The 21,299-nt window shown below is 28.4% G+C and overlaps 1 protein-coding gene across 1 annotated transcript in view; it reads right to left on the bottom strand.

The window, feature by feature from the left end:
* Positions 1–11,508: 11,508 nt before the first annotated feature.
* The window catches only part of LOC107452351 (ATP-dependent translocase ABCB1), a 143,574-nt gene continuing 133,783 nt past the window's right edge, over positions 11,509–21,299 (bottom strand). The window contains exon 26 of the mRNA XM_071177584.1: positions 11,509–16,196. Within this exon, the coding sequence (XP_071033685.1) occupies positions 15,996–16,196 (201 nt within the window). The 3' untranslated portion in view covers positions 11,509–15,995. The remainder of the gene's footprint in view (positions 16,197–21,299) is intronic.

Below are 21,299 nucleotides of genomic sequence, written 5' to 3'. Positions count from 1 at the left end.
CGCGTTCTTACTGCAGTACTGAGGCACGTTTGATTGGTTAGTTACCAAGGATTGACCCAAAAATGGATGGGTGCAGGGTAATATTTAGAATTTTTTTTTTCGAGTGCTCCTTACACTATTGTATTGATATATTTTGCCTTGGCTATATTGATACAGTGTTAGAAAGCACTCCTTTTTGCGGATATAATCGTGTGAGATGAAGAAGAGATTATATCTTTTTTTTTACCTGATTATTATTGAGATTTTTTTCATTTTTAATTTATTTTATTATTATTGTGTTTTTTCGTTTTATTTTATTTTCATAATTTTTTTCTTCTCTTTTCATTATACTGTAATTTTTTCCATGTTTTCTCCATATTTTGAACTTTGTTTATAAGTTCAATATATTTGCAGCTCATACACAGTAAATGAAACTTATTATTTAACTAACTTTCTTCATTTTTCTCTTTTTTTCCTTTTTGTATACATCTATATGTATATTCTGGTAATGTATATATAATCCTGGTAATAAAAACCAAATATACGGTATTTAAACCATTCATTTGGTCTTTTTTCCGTTCATATGGTAACGATTTTCCAAACTATCGTTCTTATTAGCACACATTCAATAAAAAATAAAAAAAAACTGAAAAGTAAATTTTAAGGAATAAATCGCTTTATGCCATCATCGATCTAAAGAATCATTATAAAAGTAACAAATTTTAACATATTTGCAAAATTTTGTCACCGATTAATAAACTATATTTTATTTTTAATAATCTTTGATAAGTTTTAATTTAAAAATTATTTTTAATGACTTGTGATTAATTTCAATTTACCAGATCTTTAATACTAAAGTTTCTTTACCACATCTTTACAAACATTACGGTAATAAATAAACGATAAACTTAAACATTTCTGTTATTTTTGACCATATTTTTTCTCGGTTCGCTACTCCTTTTTTTGATTGATTTGTTCATTTACCAAAAAAATACATGATGTATATTCTAGTTTAAAAATTAGGAACTTATGAATTTTGTAAGATATAACAGTGTATAATGTTGATTAAATTATCTAAATTTATATTGTAGCATGTAGTGGTTAAGATTGTAGACAACACGTATGATATTAGTAACTTTCATTTTACTATATACTTTTTGCAACATTTTTCAACAATGAAAAGTGTTTATTAACATTCCAGAAATTACATTATCAAGTCTATAAAGCTATTTTTAGCATATCTTTCAATACTTCTAACTTTATCTCTAAATCTTCAAAAATGTATCTAAATTAATATAAGAAATAACCAAGATTAAAAAAAAAAGAAATTGGATACCGCTGAGCAAAATCCATTTTATAATTTGAAGATCGTGGGAAAAAAATGATTATTTTGCTCATAAAAGCTGATAAAGAAAAAGACGAGTTTGTGAGCGGAAAATACGCGTATCTCCACAGTATGATCTGTCTTCACTGTGCAATAACTCTCGAGGAGAACCAACAAATTTTTTTTCAAGCATAGTAATCCGTAAAAATATGACAGATGTCAATCCAATAGTAATTTAATTTTGTGAAAAATGGACACAAACAGTTCTTCCCCTTGATTTTAAATTTATATTTATTCAAATCTTTGCAAACCGTAGAATTAAATTAGTAATAATTCTAAAATAACAACGAAGAAAGAAATATCAATAGGAGAAAATAAAATCATATTTCCTATTTTTTATTACTTCCGATCAATCAATAGAATAGCAACGTGAACTGATTTTTTCAAACTCCAGTTAAGTTAAATAAGATTGCAACTAATATGAGATATGGCCTGCTTGGGTTACAAAGGCGAGGCAACATCTACTCCTCAATGTGAAATCCTTGAATCAATTTTATTTTACTTACGCACACACTTAAGTCTACTTAATTTTCTATTTATTTCAGCACATAACCGCTGATTCTAATGTTAAAATAAACGTTACTTTTTGATAGCGTAACTTTGCAGTGTTCAAAGAGGCGTGATATAAATCAGCATCCTCTATCTATTGCTGATTTAACACTGAGTATAGAATTTTACACATGTCATTAACTCCAATTACACGGCTACAAGTAAAGGCCATACGCAGCTTTAAAATACCGTCACACATAATTAGCAAAATGATTGCTTTTTCTTCTGATGCAATAGTATCCGATTGTGGCAGTAAACAAGCTCTTTATCGTCTTGAACTATCGCTTGACCGCATTGTTGAGGTGAAAAACTATATTCAGTTATAGAGCATTGCTTATGCTTCTAACTTCAATTAAATGTAATCGTAATTATCGGATTATTTTTATATATTTTTTAATACTTTCAAGTAGATGTGTTTTGTCTTAAAAGTAAGCTAAATTAAGTGCGGAGTTTAAATTAGTTGTATGCCAAATACAAAAGGTTAATCACTTAAATAATCAATTTGATTAAAGGCATTATAAGTCTATTATGCTCGATATTTTTTGTAGACTAATTATTCATTGCTTATGGTTCTAATTTCATTAAATTTAATCGTAATTATCGGATTATTTTTATATATTTTTTTAATACTTTCAAGCAGATATGTTTTGTCTTAAAAGTAAGCTAAGTTAAGTGCGGAGTTTAAATTAGTTGTATGTGAAATACAAAAGGTTAATCATTTAAATAATGAATTTGATTAAAGGTATTATAAATCCATTATGCTTAATATTTTTTATAACTTTATTATTCAGGTAATGCTTCTTTAATTTGGAATTATTAAATGAATTCAAATGTTAGTTAGAGAAAATATTAAAAGTCTGTTAATTACTTAGAGACAGGTTTAGTATTTAAAAAGTTAGTAGTTTTAAGTATAGGCTTAGATTGACCTAGCCATTAATGACGTTGGCAAAAACAAAAGAAAAAAAATAAGTTCACAAAATAGGGTATAGTTAAAAAATATAGGTTGGGTTAGTCTTAAAATATATTAAGAGAAGAGTATGCCCTTAAAAGTTTTGACGCTGTTCAATGAGTTTTAATTTTCGTTTTGTATCACAAATTAAAACGATTTTCACATTATGTGACTTTACACCTTGCGGCATATTTAATTTGAATTTATCCTATTCATTCAATTAATAAATTTTTTTTCTATTGAAATTCAACAAAAAATTTAGTTTTAATATGTATACGTATTTTGGCAAAAAATACAAACAAAAGTGTCAGTTACTGTGAAGCATTCCAGACCAAATTACAGTAGAAAGAACAGGCAATCAGGGCGCCGGTACTTTTACCGTAAAAACCGTTTTTACCAGAACATGTTAAGGAATAAAATATCTGATATACCGTAATTTTTACAGTAATAATTACTGTAAAACCACTGAATCATTCTAATTATGTAAATATTACAGTAAAAATTACAATATAATATTTTAAGGGGAAAATGGATTTTATGGTATAATGGATTTTACTTATAATGCACGGTAAGTGTCGATGCATTATACCCTAATTTTCTCCGAAATTTTTTAGTGTACAAAGTAAAACAATAAAATAATGGAATTCGTAATTCAGATATATTAAAATTTATATCTAGCGAAAGATGATGTTCCTTAAGGAGTGGCCAACAAATATGCCCTCATACGCCTGAATTGACGAAATGCCAACCATAAGGTCGCTTGAAAATTTTTTTCTTCATTGAAATAATGATTTTTTTCTTCCAAAAAATAAATTAGTGGTAATTTTTTTAAATTTACACTTTATAATTCATAATTAACCTATTTTATTTGGTTAAAAAATAAAAGCTTTAAAAATTTTAAGTTTCAGTGTAAAATTCTTACCTTATTCTAAGTGGAATAAATGAAGAATATTTATATTAAAAAATGTTTCATCAATAGAAATCGGCAAGATGTTGAGAAAATGTAATCAAGTGTTTTGAAAATAGAAAAGTTAACTTAGTTAACTTAGTCAGATATTGAAGCACTAACGCATGTTTCGTAGTTGAATAATGGTAAAAACACAAACTAAAGGCAAGCATTTTAAATAAGTTGTATATTAATTAACTTATTTAATTAGTCAGATATTAAAATACTAACATATGTTTTCGTAGTTGAATAATGGTAAAAACGCAAACTAAAAGCAAACATTTTAAATTTGTATATTAGTTAACTTATTTTATTAGTCAGATATTGAAATACTAGAACATGTTTTCGTAGTTAAACGTAAAAACACAACTAAAAGTAAACTTTTTAAATAAATGGTGTATTAGTTAACTTATTTAATTAGTCAGATATTAAAACAGTAGCATATGTTTTCGCAGTTGAATAATGGTAAAAATACAAATGAACAGAATTCCTTTAATATGAATTCCTTTATAATACGACACTTTTTCCACATTTAAGCATAAGTAATTACTATAATAAAAATTCTATTAAATGAATAAAGAATGAATCATAAAAATATAATACATTTGTCTCATGAAAATACAATGCCTTTCGAAGCAATTCATTTCGTGAGATCGTGACATACAAAACATGAAAAACAGTTGATTAATATCATCATTAAGTTAAAAGTAATGAACTGGTGCATGTTAAATAAATTAATTTTCTTATTGAAATTAGATCATACGATTTTTTTTAATAACGTGAAAACTAAAATTTAAAGACTTTATCAGACAACCATAAATTAAGATACAAATTTACAAACTGCAACTTCGCAGAAAATTTAAAAACTTAACTTTTTTGTCGTTTTATTTAGTTTTCGACTGAAGTCATCAGCATTTTAAAATTTGATTGAATTGATTTTTTTAAGTTAATTGAAAAATGCATGTAATTGCAAATTTCATTCATCAAAGATAATTCCAAGCAAAAAAAATAATTTTCAATAATTTATTGTTTTTTATTATTTTATTAACTAATAGTCGAAAAATTTTGAATTGTGAAGTATACAGTTTCTTTTTACATCTTTTTAAATAATGTAATTTTTACATGGCAAAATATATAATCTGAGCAAAATCGGTCGAATAGTTACTGAGAAATCAAATTTTAAAAATATGACTTTTTTAAATTTAGATTCTTCTAGAACTATTCTACCAATATATCACACAAATGTTTTACTTCATTACGTAAAATTATAGTCTTTACAATGATGTAAAAATTTGTATATCTTGCAATTTAAACTTTTTTCGATTATTTTTAAATAAAATATAATAAATATTTACTAAAAGTTATTTTTTGCATGGAATTATCTCGAGATAAACGAATTTTATAATTGTGTTCAAGAATTTTTCGATTCTCTTAAAAAGTTTTCGAGATATGGCAAAATACGCAAAGTTAAAATTAACGTTAAGGGGTCCTAACTTTAGATCGCATTTAGACAAACTATTGGGACGATATTTTCCAGATTGCTGTTATCCCCTATATTTTTGGGATCAGAAATCTGAATTCGACAAAAGAAGGTATGTTTATATGTTTATTCAGACAAAATACATTTTTGTATCGGATTTTGCAACTTAAAATATTATCTGTACAAATTAATTAGTATGCTTGTAAAACTATCATCATTTTATGCGCAACTTGCTAAATATTTCTTGTCAGTTTTTTTAAATCCAATTATAGTATATCCAACAACATATTTTATAGTATTACAGGCTATTTTACAGTATTTTATAGCATATTTGAGATAATTAGTAGATAAATAGTTAAAGATAGATAATTGAAGTTTCATAGTTCATTCTTCCAATCCCATTTGCCTGAAAGTTATATTTTTCCTGATTATTATAGGATTACAAAGTTGTTTTTTATTTTTTTTATTATGACAAATGTATGGAAATTTTTTTAGTTAAGAAACATACAAATCATTCCTCTTCTTAACTTACATTTTTTAAAGCTTTTTTTAAAGAGAACAATAGTTAATGAATAAAAATTTTATGAGATCAAAATCCCTCATTTAATGTTCAACTATTGTACTTCACGCATAAACTTTCTTGATTGCGTGTATATAACTGTCGAAAAGCGTAGTGTTGAAAGTTAGTAATTGCTATAGAAATAGTAAATGCAGATTTAATGCTAGATTCTTAAAAGAAAAAAAAACAATTTGCATTGTGTTTAACCAGTTTTATAATTATATTTTATAATTATCTCCGGCCATAAAATTGGATTGCTATATTTTTTTCTACACAACGTATGAGCGCGTAAGGAAATTAGACGACAACAAAGCCACTTTAAGTCTTATCTACATTTTATTAAAGTTAAGTTTAAATGGTTTATAATTTTAATCTAAATGATATTTAAAAAAAATCAGTTTTAGATTTTTTAATCAAAAAGCAGTGAAAACAAACTAATAAAAGTTTTTGCCAATTGGGCATTATAATCAGGACTATTTTACACTTCGTCTTTAAGTTTTTACAAGAGGACTTCAAGTCCTGATGATTAAATTAAAATAGGGTTATAGTAGAAAAATGTATTTGAAATTTATCGTGAATCATATCCCATTTCTGTTTCGTAAAGAAATTAAGCTAGATTAAAAATATATCACAATTTCTATGAGCTTTTAAAATGCTTTTGCAACGCAGCATCGTAAAATTATCTTCGTCTGATAAAATTACCATAGATTATGATAATTTTACCAGAATTTTGTTTTCCGTGTATGGATACAAATATCTCTAAGACAGTTGGCCATTACAAGCATTTCGTAGTATTATACACTCTCATGCAATTCGATTCAACATTGAACCATGACATCGATATTTTAAACAATAACAATAATTTTATGCAAATTCAAATTAATAAGAAGTAGAATGAACCATATTTCTGTTTGATACCATAGTATTCCATAATTAAATTCGAAACGAAGTTATTTCCGACGTAAGATGTTTAAATTTGGAGTAATGTTTATGTTACGACAAAGTTGAATTATATTATTAGATTCATTATATTATTAGTGCTACGAAACTTTTAAATATGTAACTACCACTACACTTATTATTAAAAATGATGTAATTGAATTTACATTTACAAGAACACAATGTTATAGCCGCTCATTTCACCTCCGACGCCTCATACCACAACTATCAGCACAAATAAGTCTTCAATTCCAGCATCTATAGTCTACATCAATAATCCAAAGTACCAATAGTCCACAGCATCAAACACTTTACCAATACTGAAATCCTGACCTATGTTACTTCACGTTGACAATCAAACTACAGCCATCCACAGATTACCGCAAGTTGCTCTTATTATTTTCATTTTCTTTCAGTTATACAAGTAAGGTGCTTGTCTCCCTGTAACAGCCACCCCATAGACTGCTGAACTCAAACTGTCTTTTATTGTAACTTTTTATACTATTTCATGATGTATGGGATATGGGCGTTCTGCGCGGCCCAGGTGACCAATTTTTTATAAATAAATAAAGAAAGAAAGAACACCATGTTTTAAAAACTGAATTTTTTAAATACTATTTTTGTGTATTAGAGCGTTTTATTAGCTCATAGTCTTTAAATTACACATTAGAGATTTTGAAGCCCTCGGAATTGTCATCAATCCTACTATTGAGTTAGTTAGTTTGAATCATACTATCGAAACTTTTAAAACATGATTCGATTCAATATTTTGTAAGGTAGGAGAAAGTTTATGCCGAGTTATTTTGTTATCAAGAAAAAAAAAGTTTTTTTGACAGTATATAATTGTTATTTATATCTGTTGATTCTCAAGAAAAACTTAAGACATGAACACCAATCTGACTTGATTAAAAAAACATCGACACTGTTATGAATTTCTCGGAAAAAATTATTATTAAAAAAAAAATATTTAATTTTCATTTTATTATATTAAAAAAAAAAACAGGAAAACAGCCGCCAATAAAATAATTTTCAAACTGCAAAATTTGAGAAAAATCATTTATTATCCGATTTCACCTGATACGGTAAGCAATCTTTTATCGTCTGACTAGGCCCACCTAAAGAAGCCACCTAGTTTCTTGCAGCTGGATACATACCACAGCCGAAAGGACTAACCTTTCACTCTCATAACCGTCAAAACGGAAGATTTGAATCCCAGCATTGACTCCGCAGTATCTCACCCATTCCCTTCAACACTTAAAGAGTTTCCAGTGTCCTGCAATCCGCAATTTGAGACCCGGGACTGTTAGAATACGATACTATCATTCATAGATGGTATAACCATAAAACTGCTTAACCCAAAAAAAGTCTAGTATTTCCCATTTGTTACGATAGATTAAACAACCAGATAAACTAATTAAACCATATTCCACGGATTATTTGATAAAACACTACTCAACCACAGCCTAACTCCAATGCTCATTACCTAACGAAAGGCTTAGCTCCAATGTCCATTTAAATTTCCTTTTTTTTACAGTTTTGAAACCATGCCAGTTGTAAATGGTTTCAAAATCGTAAAGTAAAAAATGCTCTTTACCGTAAACTTTACGGTTAATTGGATGGGCAGACTGCTACTGGTTATTTTTCCGTAATTTCGGAATGAAAAAGAACGAATGTATACAACAATAGTTTAATATCTTATGCATAACAACAATAAAATATTAAAACGTAAATTGAATTTCTAAATTTTTGTTAAGAAAGATAGAATTGTTGAAGATTTTAGGATGTTTTACTACAGATTTGAAATCTTGTAAGATATTTTCAAGTTTTTCATATTCTTGTTTTTAAATTTTTCCTTTAAAATAGGTATTTAAATTTTTTATTGTTTTATTGTCAGTTCAATTTAAAACTCATAATACTTATGTTTCTAAAAAAATGTGATAGATGATGTTCTCTTATACTGAGAAAATATTTTAACAGTTTTATTGAAAGAATTAGAAAAAAAAGAAAGCTGCTTTTTAAAATTTTTAATTATGTAAAAAAAAATAAAAAATAGTTAAAATATTCTTGAAAGATTATAAGGGTAATAGTAGATAAATAAAATTTCTTCATTTTACAATCTTTTATTTTTCTGGGTGCGTTTTTTTTATTTTCTATGTTTTTAAGAAAGCTTCAGTAAAAAATACATAACTTCTAATAATATCTTAAGCTTGCAAATAAGAAACCCCAAAAATGCTTGTATCAAAAGGGTATAAATTTTTATTGTATAGAAACTGGATTTAATTGCGAAATAAATCCAGTTTGAAATGCAAAATAATTGTAAAACAAATATTTGAGCAGCCGTTAACTGAATATTTTTTGAAGAAGACAGCAATTTGTAGACTCAAATCTTTCTCTGATTGAACTACCTTGTTATTAATGCAAAACGAAACTTCAGAAATCTAAACATAATTTCGAACGAAATATTGTATTTCTTTCATAAATACGGAAATTTAAACAAAAATAAAACACGTCAAAGAAGCTTATTAGATGGTAGATTAGAATAAGGCATTGCGTTCTTTTTTAAAGGAAAAAAAAAGAAATTACATTAAAAAATTTTTTCTGTGCATGATTTTGTCTTTTATAATATATAATGCGTGTTAAAAATGCACTCACTTAATGACCTCGGTCATTTTCCTTTTACCGCATTAAGAAACAAAAGGGTAAAAAATGGACTATCGTTATCAGAGTCAATGCTCTTCTTCGTGGAATGAAATAGGCGGAAAAACAACTCAAGAAAACTTCATACTGGACAAAACATGAGTTTTTTTTATTATAATGGATAAGGCTCTTAATTGTTTACCAGAAGTAATTTCTAGCATCCAAAAAGAGTAAAAAAAAAATTCTATGTCAGCTGTTCTGGCTGCAATGCTGGAAATGTTGAAGCATATTAAAATACAATAACACTTAAATTTTCTACAACTTCACCGAGTAAAATATATGGTTAAAACCACCAGAATATGGGAAAATTTCTAACTGGTGTTTCTAACTCCATGAGAATCTCGGTAATATTTTCCGAAGATTTTTGGTAAAATTAACATTAAAATACAGTTTTATAGTACGTGATAAAATGAGTTTAAATAGGGTTGGTTGGTTCTAATGCCACTTGCCACACGGGCAAGCCTGCTTGGTGAAACCCAGCAAGTTTAAGGCAGAGTGTGCGATTCTTGTTTTACAGGGGTGCCATCTATGGCCGAGAATTCGACTTCTACCACATCATACGTCGCACCTGTTTATAAGGCGGACCCACTAATTCCTCCACAGATCGTAATTTTGATCTGAATCAGAGAATGATCGAGACGCCCGGTGGCTGAGCGGTAGCGGTTCGCGCTGTCGTGCCACAGGTCCCTGGTTTGATTCTCGGGCCGGGCAAGGTTGACTCAGCCTTTCATTCTCGGGTCGATAAATGAGTACCAAGCATGCTTGGAAACTAAACACTGGGGGTTCCGTGTTCGGCTGACCATCTGACCGGAACATCTGGTCCTGCACCCCAGAGCCCAAGAAAACTGAGATGGGCACAGTAGACCTTGGCCCTCTATGGGCTGTCGTGCCGCTGATTTTTTAGTTTTAGACAATGATCGATCTCCAATCCAGTACCCCCAGAGGTATTGATTTGTTATGGGAACATGGAGGACTTTGCGACTAGACAGAATTTTAACGTGCATCAGTCACCAACTACACGGGGAGTCTTCGGCCGGCGGGGTTCGAACCCACGAACTCTCGGACATGGACCCAGCGCTCTACCGATCAGGCTATCCTGGTAAAATTTGGTAGTGCAGCAGCTTTAATAGGGTGCGAACTTGAGAGAATTATTATTGTTCTTCCTAAATTTGATTATGTAATACGTATTATTCATTTTTAACGAAAACATCATTTTAACTTCACTTTAAACAGTATCATGATTCAAGGTATCGATATTATGGCTTATTGTTGAATTTTGAATGCATTTTTCGGAGAGTGAATATAACTTTAAAATCATGTAAAGTTTAGAAACTTATTATCGTTCTACGTAAACTTGTTTAAATAATTCCTATTATTCCTTTATAGAGAAAGATGATTTAATTTAACACTTTATGACGTCTCATAACTCAAGGTATCAATTTTATAGTTTAATGTTTAATCATTTTTCTGAGAGTGAGCATCAACTTTAATATAGTGCAAAAGTGAGAGGCATTGTTATTGCTCTTCTTAAACTTCATTATATAATATTTATTATTCTTTTAGAACGAAAATATGATGTAACTTCACTCTTATGGTATTCCGCATTATGGTACTAGGTATCAATAGTATAACCTCAACGTGGTGTAAAATTTAGACATATTCTCCTTTAACTTGATTACATAATACTTAATATTCTTTTTGAACGAAAACATGATTTAATTAAACAAATTTTTATTTATAGCATTATGGTTCAACTTTCTATGATTTTCTTCTGAGAATGTAGTTACTAATAAGAGTTTATAGGAGTAACGTTATTTTGTTTTATATAATATGATAAATGATAAAAAAATGAAGTCCAGGCTTAATAAATAGCAAAAAATAAGTTAATTTCAAAAAAATCTCGATAATAATCTATAATGTAATGTTTAAAAATAAAAATCGCCTATCTATTAAGTATCACATGACACGGAAATGTATGACTTTTATTAAAAGATTTCACTAAATAACTAATAATAAGAAAACTGACAAATTTGTATACGTTTTATTAAAAGGAAATAAAACAAAACTATACAAAAGAAATTTCTCTTACAAAGAATATAAATTTCTCTAACAGAAGAAATACGAAAAAAATGTGACTCAAAAAACTTTTTGTAAATTGTATGACCCTGAGAAACACATTGACAAACGAGTAATTTTACATAATACAAACATCACATCACATACAAATATCACATCAAACAAACATCACTGAGGAGTTAATAAATTTTGTTGTTACGATTTATTCAATGAATTCATTGTACTTATTCTTTATATTTCTATGATTGTACCGTAATTATAGTGTTTAAAATTTACCTTGAAGTGCATTATTTCTTGTGATTTTGTTCCTCGACTGCAACTTTGAACAAAGCAATACTGTATAATGACATAAAGAAGAAAAAAAATTAACACTAATTCAACACTTTTAAATGCTGAATTCATGTGAAATCTGTGCCTTATACAAACTATTATGCCCTGGGTTCAAATGGACAACTTGTTTATCTTTATAATAACAGACTACACTGCAAAAATTCACTGTTAAATTACGTTAAAATGTACCGGCCTTCACCGTAAAATCCATCGCAGTAAAAATTACCGTAAAATCCATTTTCACCGTAAATTTAACAGAACATAAATTCTAATATATTGTTATTTTTAAAGTAATGTTTGCTGTGAAGTCAGCACCTGTAATTCAAATCATATTACTATAAATATTACTTTGAAAGATACGATATAAAATTTTGTGATGACAACGGATTTTATGGTAAAATGTATTTAATGGATGTTGCACACAGGTTGTTAACACTATTAACCGTAATTTAATCCGGAACTTTTTACAGTGTTTCTCCTGTAAAATGGTTGAGAAACATATAATGTCATATTTTTTATAAAAAGCAAAATAATATTGTCTTCTATTTTAAAAAATTATATGTTTTTTTCTTGTCATGTTTCAAAATTGTAACATGGATGCTAAATTTAAAAAGAAAATTAACTGAATTATACTTGCAATTAAGAATGCAGCTGTAAAACATGCAATTAAGAATTAAGTATGAAAAACTTTGTTTTTTAACAAATACGTAGTTACATATATTTTGCACATTATAGTTAACAAAGATGGCACACATTACGAACATTATTTACTTCAATTTTCATAAATTCATAAATTTCATAATTCATTCAAATATTCAAACATTTCATAATTTCATAAATCATTCATAAATTTCATAAATTAAAAAATTTCATAATTAAAAAACTTTATAATTAAAAAATTTCATAATTTCAAATTCATTCACAAATTTTATAAATTTCCATTGAAAAAACAAAGAAAAAAACTCAATTGAGAGAGCAGTTCTGTATTGTTTTTTTCTACCTTGAGAAAATTCTCTAATAATTGAGAAAAAGTTACGCATGAAATTTATTAGTTAAAACTCATGATATTGAAAAAATAACCTATGAAAACCTATAATTAACCTATTAAAACTAAAATAAAAGCGTTTAGTATGGTATTGAATGTGTACTTGACAATGAAAAGCAATGTATAACGTAAAAAGTGAAGCAAAAACGTTACAGAACATTGACCAAAAAAATTTAAAGCTTTAAAATGTCACAATTATGTATCGCAATTGAATTTTTTTTCTTTTGCTAAAACAATTAGGTATGGTGAATAATTTTTAAACTAATCGTTAAGAATCGCCTTTTTTTTCTTCCTATTTTACATTTTACGCCTGATTGTAAGCTTTCGGATATTCTTAAAGTAAAAATATATCTATAGTTTTTAAATAAATAAATAAATAAACAAAATAAATAGTTAATAAACAACATAAATAAATAAACAAAATAAATAGTTAATAAACAAAATAAATAAATAATATTAAGATAGTAGTTGCAAAATTGCTGTAGAATTCTTTAAAATTATGTGATTGCATATTTAAAACTCCTCAAAGAGTTAAGCAACTTTTATTAACAATGCTAGTTTGTAAATATTATCAGTTGAAACATTGTAACACCAAAATAAATACATAAGCCTTTCTCTTCAAATATTGCCACGTGGTGAAACGGCCTTAACCATCTTTAGAAAGTATACATGTCTTCTGCCCCAGTCTTCTTTACCGATTGGTCAAGGTGCTGATGAACTTGTAGGCAGAAAATAAACAGGTCATTTCATCTTTCGTAGACTAGGTCTAGGTTGGTCATAGGTTAATGATGATATTTTATCTAATCTATTGCACTATCATAAGTTCAAAATGAAGAACTGAAGTGTGAATATTGCATTTATTATATTTGTTAAAAAAAATAAATAAATATTATATTTTTGGATTTATTTTATGGGTTAAATGTTCAATCGTGCATATATGTGTTTCAGATTCAGAATAATTTTTGGTGCATCTTGTACAAAGCAATGGTGTAGCTGAAAAGTGCCAGTTTGATGTTTCGATTCTTTAATCTTATTTTTTCCTGTATTAAATAATTTCTTTCTTTTAAAGCTAAATTTCTTCATAGAGACATCAAGTTCTTGTGTTTAAAGTCGCATATATTTCTGTTGCAATGTTTCGAAAAATTTTCTTTCTTTAAAATTTTCAATCATAATATAAATGAAATTTTGAAAAACTTTGAGAATTTGCGTTATACTTAAACAACTTAGCGTGAGCGTGCTAAACTTTGTGAAACTTTAGAAAGGCGCTAATTTTCAATTTTCTTTTCTTCCTTTTGTTTAATTAAAATCTTAAAAATGCTCGCTTTTAAAAGAATTTTTTTACCTTTTATGTTAATTTGAAAATTTATAAGACTTTATTTAGTATTTAAACCTATTTCTGTGCATTAAAATCTTTTATTGCTACATATATTTAAGGAGGGGAAATGAATTTAAACTAAAAGTAAGATGACGGCAGATTGTCTTAAAAACAGTATTTTATTTATTTATTTATAAATAAATAAATAAAAAATTTCTTGATTTTTTTTCATTTATTAACAGTTATATGTCTGTGCACGACTGAAATAAAAAAAATTATTACGAAAATCTGTTAAATATTTTGTATTAATTATTGTTTTGATGCTTAATTTTTTAAAAACTGTGCTTTAAAATGCTTTTGAGAATCGCTGGTTTTAATACATATATAGAATTAAATACCTTTTTATTTGTGAGTTTTCTTGAGGAATGTTAAATATAAATTCATTACATAAGATTTAATTTAATACAATTAAAGCTATATTTTTAAATTCTTTTTTGACATTTCTACGGTTTTAAATACTGATTTACTTGCTACTATTTCAAATTATATTTTTCAATCAGTTATTTTGATTAGCAGATAGAGAAACAGATAGAGAAACAAAGAGGAAAGAAGACTTATACTTAGAAGGCGAAGACTTATACTTAGAAAGAAGACGTATACAACATCTTATTTAACATAATACTTAGCATTGCAATAAGAGTTAAAATATTTAAATCGCAGTTTCATAAAAATTTAAAATCAAATTATAAATATTCATTGTTTTTTTCAAAATTTGATTTTCTAAGCTTGTTCATAAGTTTATTAATCCAATCATATTATTCATTTAATATTTTAGCTGAGCGATGAATATTTTTATGTATATGAAACTTTTAAATTTTTGTATTCCTAATTGGTATTGAGCATTATTGAAATTAAGGCACGCTTCGTTTCTGAAAATTATGTTTCTTTCTCTTTTTATAACAAAAATTCAACTAATAACAAATTTCAAAAGCAGACATTTCATAAAAGCGGATCATATATTATATTTTAATCTTACTTGAGCTAAATTGATTGTTAGATTTGTTTCATAGCTTCTTCCTACTATTACAGCTTATTTGTGATTCTTTTCTAAATAAATTTCGTGATAGATATAGTGGCGCCATCTACTAATAGTGAGCAAAACTTAACATGTTTTGGTAAAGGCAATTTATTAAAATTATTAGCAATAAAAATGCTTAAAAAAAAGACACTGATATTTTTGAACTTAAATTCAATTAATAACACATTTCAAAAGCTTACATTTCATAAAAGTGGATTACATATTATATTTTAGTTTTACTTGAGCTAAATTGATTATTAGATTTGTTTCTTCCTTCAGTTTATTTGTGATTCTCTTCCAAAAACTTTTTGTCAAATTTAGTGGCGCCATCTATTAATAAGAAGAAAAACTTAAAATGATTAGTATAAGCAATTTATTAGAATTATTAGGTACTAATACTTAAGGGATTAAGGGAATAAAAATAAATAAATAAATAAATAAATAAAAAAGCACTGAATTTTTTATCTACTGAGACCCGTAAAAAAGTTTAAAGTTAAAGACTAAAATTAGATCTTTCCCCGAAAAATATTATAATAAATAAATAATAAATAAATAAGAAAGCAGCACTAATTACTTATAAAAGAAACTACAAATGTTAAAAATTCGACATCGATGAAATAAAGGACCTGAGTTTAAATCACAATGTGAGGAGTATTTTGTTAACTCCAGCTATGTCATATTAGTCTGAACATTATAAAGATTGTAATAATGTCCTTTTAAATTTAGAAGTTCTTGGTGGGTACCTCTCTCTACAATTTTCCCTTTGTAAATTACAGCTATTGTGTCTGCATTTTGAATTGTAGAGAGTCTATGAGCTATAATAAGGCACGTACGTCCACTACTTGCTTTGTCTAATGCTTCTTGCACAACCTATAATATAATAGAAAGATATCTAAACATTTTAAAATTTTACATAAGTCACTTTTTGTGTGGTTTTCATCTTATTTACACAGTTTGTTATTAACCAATTAGTAACTAATTTTGTTTGATAATCTTATTTAATTTTTCTTGTGGATAATTATAATATACTTTTTACACGATCTTTGATAATTAATCAGTGTAAATATTTTAAAAAAATAGTAGCTTTTTGTGTTACATGATTTGTTCCAATCCAGATGACAAGGAAACTCTTGGATGAAGAATTGGGAGAAATTTGCTCTTGTAGAAAACTTTTTGAGGGACCCAATGCGCATTGTGTTACAACCTAAAACGGTTAGCCTGATGGTAAAGGAACTCTAACCCAAGATCCGTCCACTGATTTTTCGTCAACATTGTGGTCGGTGCGAGCCGGGTGCGGAATTCGCATCGACCAGCCACCGCTGGGATTCAACACCGGGTTACCTCACTGCGAGTGGAGTGTTCTATCCCCTGAGCCATCACTGTTCATAGTTTTAAAATTGATAAAATTATTAGAACTGGAAGGCATTTAATAAAAAATTTGGAGCAAGTCAATGCACTAGCTCTTGAAAACAAAGGGCTATCAGAAGGCCAAGAAGCCTTATTAACTACGGTAAGTGAGTCATGAAACACAGAAAGATCCTCTAGATATGACTCGCTTGATTTTAGATAGTTTTCTAAATTTAAACTTTAAATGCTATCTTGATGTAATTATACTATTTACTAATTTAGATGTTAAAAATTTCGAATTTTGATGCGATTCTGAAATTAATTTCGATTTTAGATTTGGTTCTACTTTTGTAATACTTTTTGATTCTTAATGTGTAAAGAAAGATAGTTCGGTCGTCTTTCAGTCCGAAATCGGTAGAATGGATTGGATGCGTCAGCAAGCTCTGCTTTCTGTGTTTCCTGGTCATGACCAGGTAGACTTCTTAAATTGCCCTGTGGGCTTGAACCGAGTTGCTCGCAGGTGACTTTTCTATATCCAGATAAATTGTGTTGCTCACATGCTTGACTCGGGACTGTGTGCTGACCAGAGTTGGCCAAAAATGTAATCGATTACATTTTTTGATTACAGTAATCAATTACTTGTAATCATGATTACAATTTAAAAATTTTTTGATTACAGCTGTAATCATGATTACAATATTGATTACAGTAATCAATTACTTGTAATCGTGATTACAAAGTTTGATTACAGCTGTAATCATGATTACATCATGATTACAATTTTGATTACAGTAATCAATTACTTGTAATCATGATTAAAATTTTCGAAAATTTTGATTACAGCTGTAATCATGATTACAATATTGATTACAGTAATCAATTACTTGTAATCGTGATTACAAAGTTTGATTACAGCTGTAATCATGATTACATAANTAGACTCACGTTCGGGAGAAGGGGAGTACGAACCCAGCCGACCAAAGACTCCCCGTGTAGTAAATGGTGGTTGGTGCGGGTTAAATCTGTCGGGTCATGAAGTCTTCCATGTTCCCATAACAAATTATATCTATGGGGGTACTGTATTATCGTTCTCTGGTTCAGGTCAAAATTGCGTATGAATTATGTACGAATGGGTCCGCCCTATAAACGAGTGTAACGTATGGATGTGGCAGAAATCAAGTTCTTAATCATAGATAGCGCCACTGGAAAACAAGAACAATCTCTCCCCCAGTGCCTTAATGGTCGACGACAACATCAACTACCCAGTTTTAACCATCTTCTCTAAAATGTTTCTAAAATTAAACTTTAAATACTAAAATCCTGGTGCTTAAAATCAAGTTAAAGTGTTTCATATAGCATATTAACTATATTAGAATTTTTCAATGAGAGTTTTGACATACCTTTTCACTTTCTGCATCGAGGGCAGAGGTTGCTTCGTCAAGAAGTAATATTTTGGGATTTCTTAACAGGGCTCGAGCAATAGCCACTCTCTGCTTTTGGCCGCCACTTAATTGCGTGCCTTTGTCACCAACTGGAGTGTCGTATCCCTTCATAGAAAAAAAAATTAACTGTAAATTAATTCTAAATAAATTTATTGTAAGACTATTCGTCAATCTCGTAAACAGCATGAGATTTTGTGTGAATTCCATTGCCATCGAGGTTCAAATATCTTAGATTAAATCCTCTACAAGTTCAATTTTTGTACATAATTTCTAGTGTGATGTTCATAAATTCGTGATCTTCAGTTCATGCCAATATTTTTTTTCATAATTTGTTGTCCTCTTATTAAACTTGATTAACTCATTAAACTAGATTACCTCATTAAACTTGATTAACTCATAAATTCATTAAACTTGATTTTTATTCCTTACGTTATCCAGGAAAATAAGCTCGTATCTTATCTTTAGGACATGAGTATAACAATAGTGGGAAGTGATGTAGAAGTGGGAATATGCTAATGGAATGAGCAATATGCCTCTTATTTCTTTTTTTCTCCAAAACGGAGTCTTTTTTTATTAATGCGTATATTCTAAAGCTTATTTTTATAGAAACCGCTAATTTCTATTCAAATTTCAGTGCTTTTTCTGACGAAGAAAAACTTAAGAGATGTTATTTAAAGTGAAATTAAATATTTTGAAACGAAAAGACATAACTTGTAGACATAACTGAAGACGAAAAAAAAAAATGATGAGAACTAAAAATAAAGCAAAATATATTTTTATTTTTATTTTTACCTGAGGTAATGAAGAAATAAAGGCATGTATATTGGCTTGGCGTGCTGCTTCTATAATTTCTTGCATTTCAACTGTTCTAGAATTGTCCCCGTATGCTATGTTTTCAGCTATACTATAACTGAATAAGACAGGTTCTTGTGATACAAGACCGATGTGAGATCGGAGGTTAGCCACTTGCAAATCTGAAACGTTTTCTTGGTCAAATACCTAATTTGAACGAAGAAATAAATTATTTTGTCTACTATATGAATGACAACCATAATTTAATCAATCACGCATATATCATCTGTAATTAATAATTTGTAATTAATGCAATTAAATCTGTTTTTATAACTTATTATATAAAACGAAGAAAAGACTAGTAAAATCTTTTTGTTCCAAATTATATGCTTTTCATTGTGAAATTCCATGTAATGTATTGTGATATTATGTACTATAATTTCATTGAAATTGGTGCACTTAAAAAATCCAACTAGATTTAAATTTTTTTTAATAAACCTCTTTTATGTACGTCATTTATAAAATAGGTATAAAATATAATTTTAAAATTCTCTTGTGCAACTACCTCAGATAACAATATTTATAAGTTCTTTTTCTTCTTTTTTTTTGAATTAGCTATTTGTTTACAGTAAAAAAAATAATGTATCTTAACACCAGGAATGGTGGCAACAACTTTACTCAAAATTAACATCAAGAACGGTGGCAACAACTTTACTCCAAATTAACACGAAGAATGGGGGCAACAACTTTACTCCATATTAGTGTCCCACGAATGAAGGATTTTTCCAGGTGCAGTGAAACGCTAAGTATGTTCGCTAGACTACTCGGTGTAAAGAAACAGCCAAAACTTTTGATATCCAGTAAGATTAAATATTTTTAATTACAGCTTGATAAGATACACATAAAGTCAGTTATTTTTGCGAAACAATATTAGCTGAGAAAAATTAATTGTAGATGCATACATACACTAATTCTTAAATTAAAATTAGTTGTTAAATTAAACATACGCAAAGCAAAGGAGAATATTAAGAGTAATACGAACTAGCCTTAACATAAGAAAAGTGGATAGAAATTTTAGGTTCTTAGTTTTAGCTTGTTTTGTACATTTCAGAGAGTTTTAAAAATTAAAATACTGTTTTGTTATTACTAATGCCATATGCCAGAATAAGCAAGCCTGCTTGAAATCAAGCGAATTTTAAGGCAAAGGATGCGTTTCTAGTTTTTTTTTCAGGGGCGTCATCCATGACCAAAAACACGGCTTCAGCCATGCACACGTCATAGCCTGTTTAACAAGGAGGACCTAACCAAACTCCATTCATTCACAGATCGAAATTTTGACTAGAGAACGATCTTCAATTCAGTACCCCAAGAGGTATTAAATTGTTTTGGGAAATTGGAGGACTTTGTGCCCTGGACATATTTAACGAGCACCTGTCGCCATTACTACACGGAAATTCCTTGGCCGGCTGCATTACTCAACTCCCGTTCTCACAAACGCGAGTCCAAAGTCCTACCAATCCCATCTTGGGAAATTGAAATCTAAATAATCTTACTGCACTACTAAAATCATAGATACATATTTTAACGGCACATATTTGTTTATTTAAATGTATCGTTGCGTAGAAAGCAACAGTGATTACTAAGTATTTGACTAACGATATCCTGAGTGAATATGATATGAGTGCGTATGTGCTTGGTGTAAGCATTTTACATTATTGCTATACAAATATTACTACACCTTCTGAAATATTTATGACCAATTGGCTTGGTTTTAACTTAAAATAAAGTATTCCGTCACACAATTTTTTAGGTAGTTGGAGGTTTTGAAACGTTAACTCATTTTCGTATTTATTTCAGTGATTTAGATTTCTTTCATAAGCCTAACCTAATTTTTTTTCACTCCCATTTAAAACAAAACATCTTCTTTTAGCAGAATTGAAAGCTTTGGTGATCAAACTATACTTAAAATAATAGAAAAGATTGAATGAATGAAGTTCGTAACTTTGCGATTTGTTTAGTAAAATCAAAGCAACTAGAGAACCAACTTCACAGACTGGCAAAACGTTTATCTATTACTTAATTAAAATAGTCACTTCTCTAGCGTTATGCAGTTCAGAAAGATTTAGCATTTTGAAAACATTTCGTGTAAAATTATAACGGCATATTTTAGAAATTATTAAAAAAAGAATCAATTTCACTTCAGAATCAATTTCCCTTTAGGATCAATTTCATTTAAGAATCAATTTCCCTTTAGGATCAGTTTCACTTCAGAGTCAATTTACCTTTAGGATCAATTTCACTTCAGAATCAATTTCCCTTTAGGATCAATTTCACTTCAGAATCAATTTCAATTCAGAGGTGCTTAAAAAAAAGTTGTTTGCGTAACACTGGG

The sequence above is a fragment of the Parasteatoda tepidariorum genome, chromosome 2 (assembly GCF_043381705.1).
Source record: "Parasteatoda tepidariorum isolate YZ-2023 chromosome 2, CAS_Ptep_4.0, whole genome shotgun sequence".
Lineage (NCBI taxonomy): Eukaryota > Metazoa > Arthropoda > Arachnida > Araneae > Theridiidae > Parasteatoda > Parasteatoda tepidariorum.
Note: the sequence above shows the minus strand (reverse complement) of the source record. Positions and strands in the feature narration are given on the sequence as shown.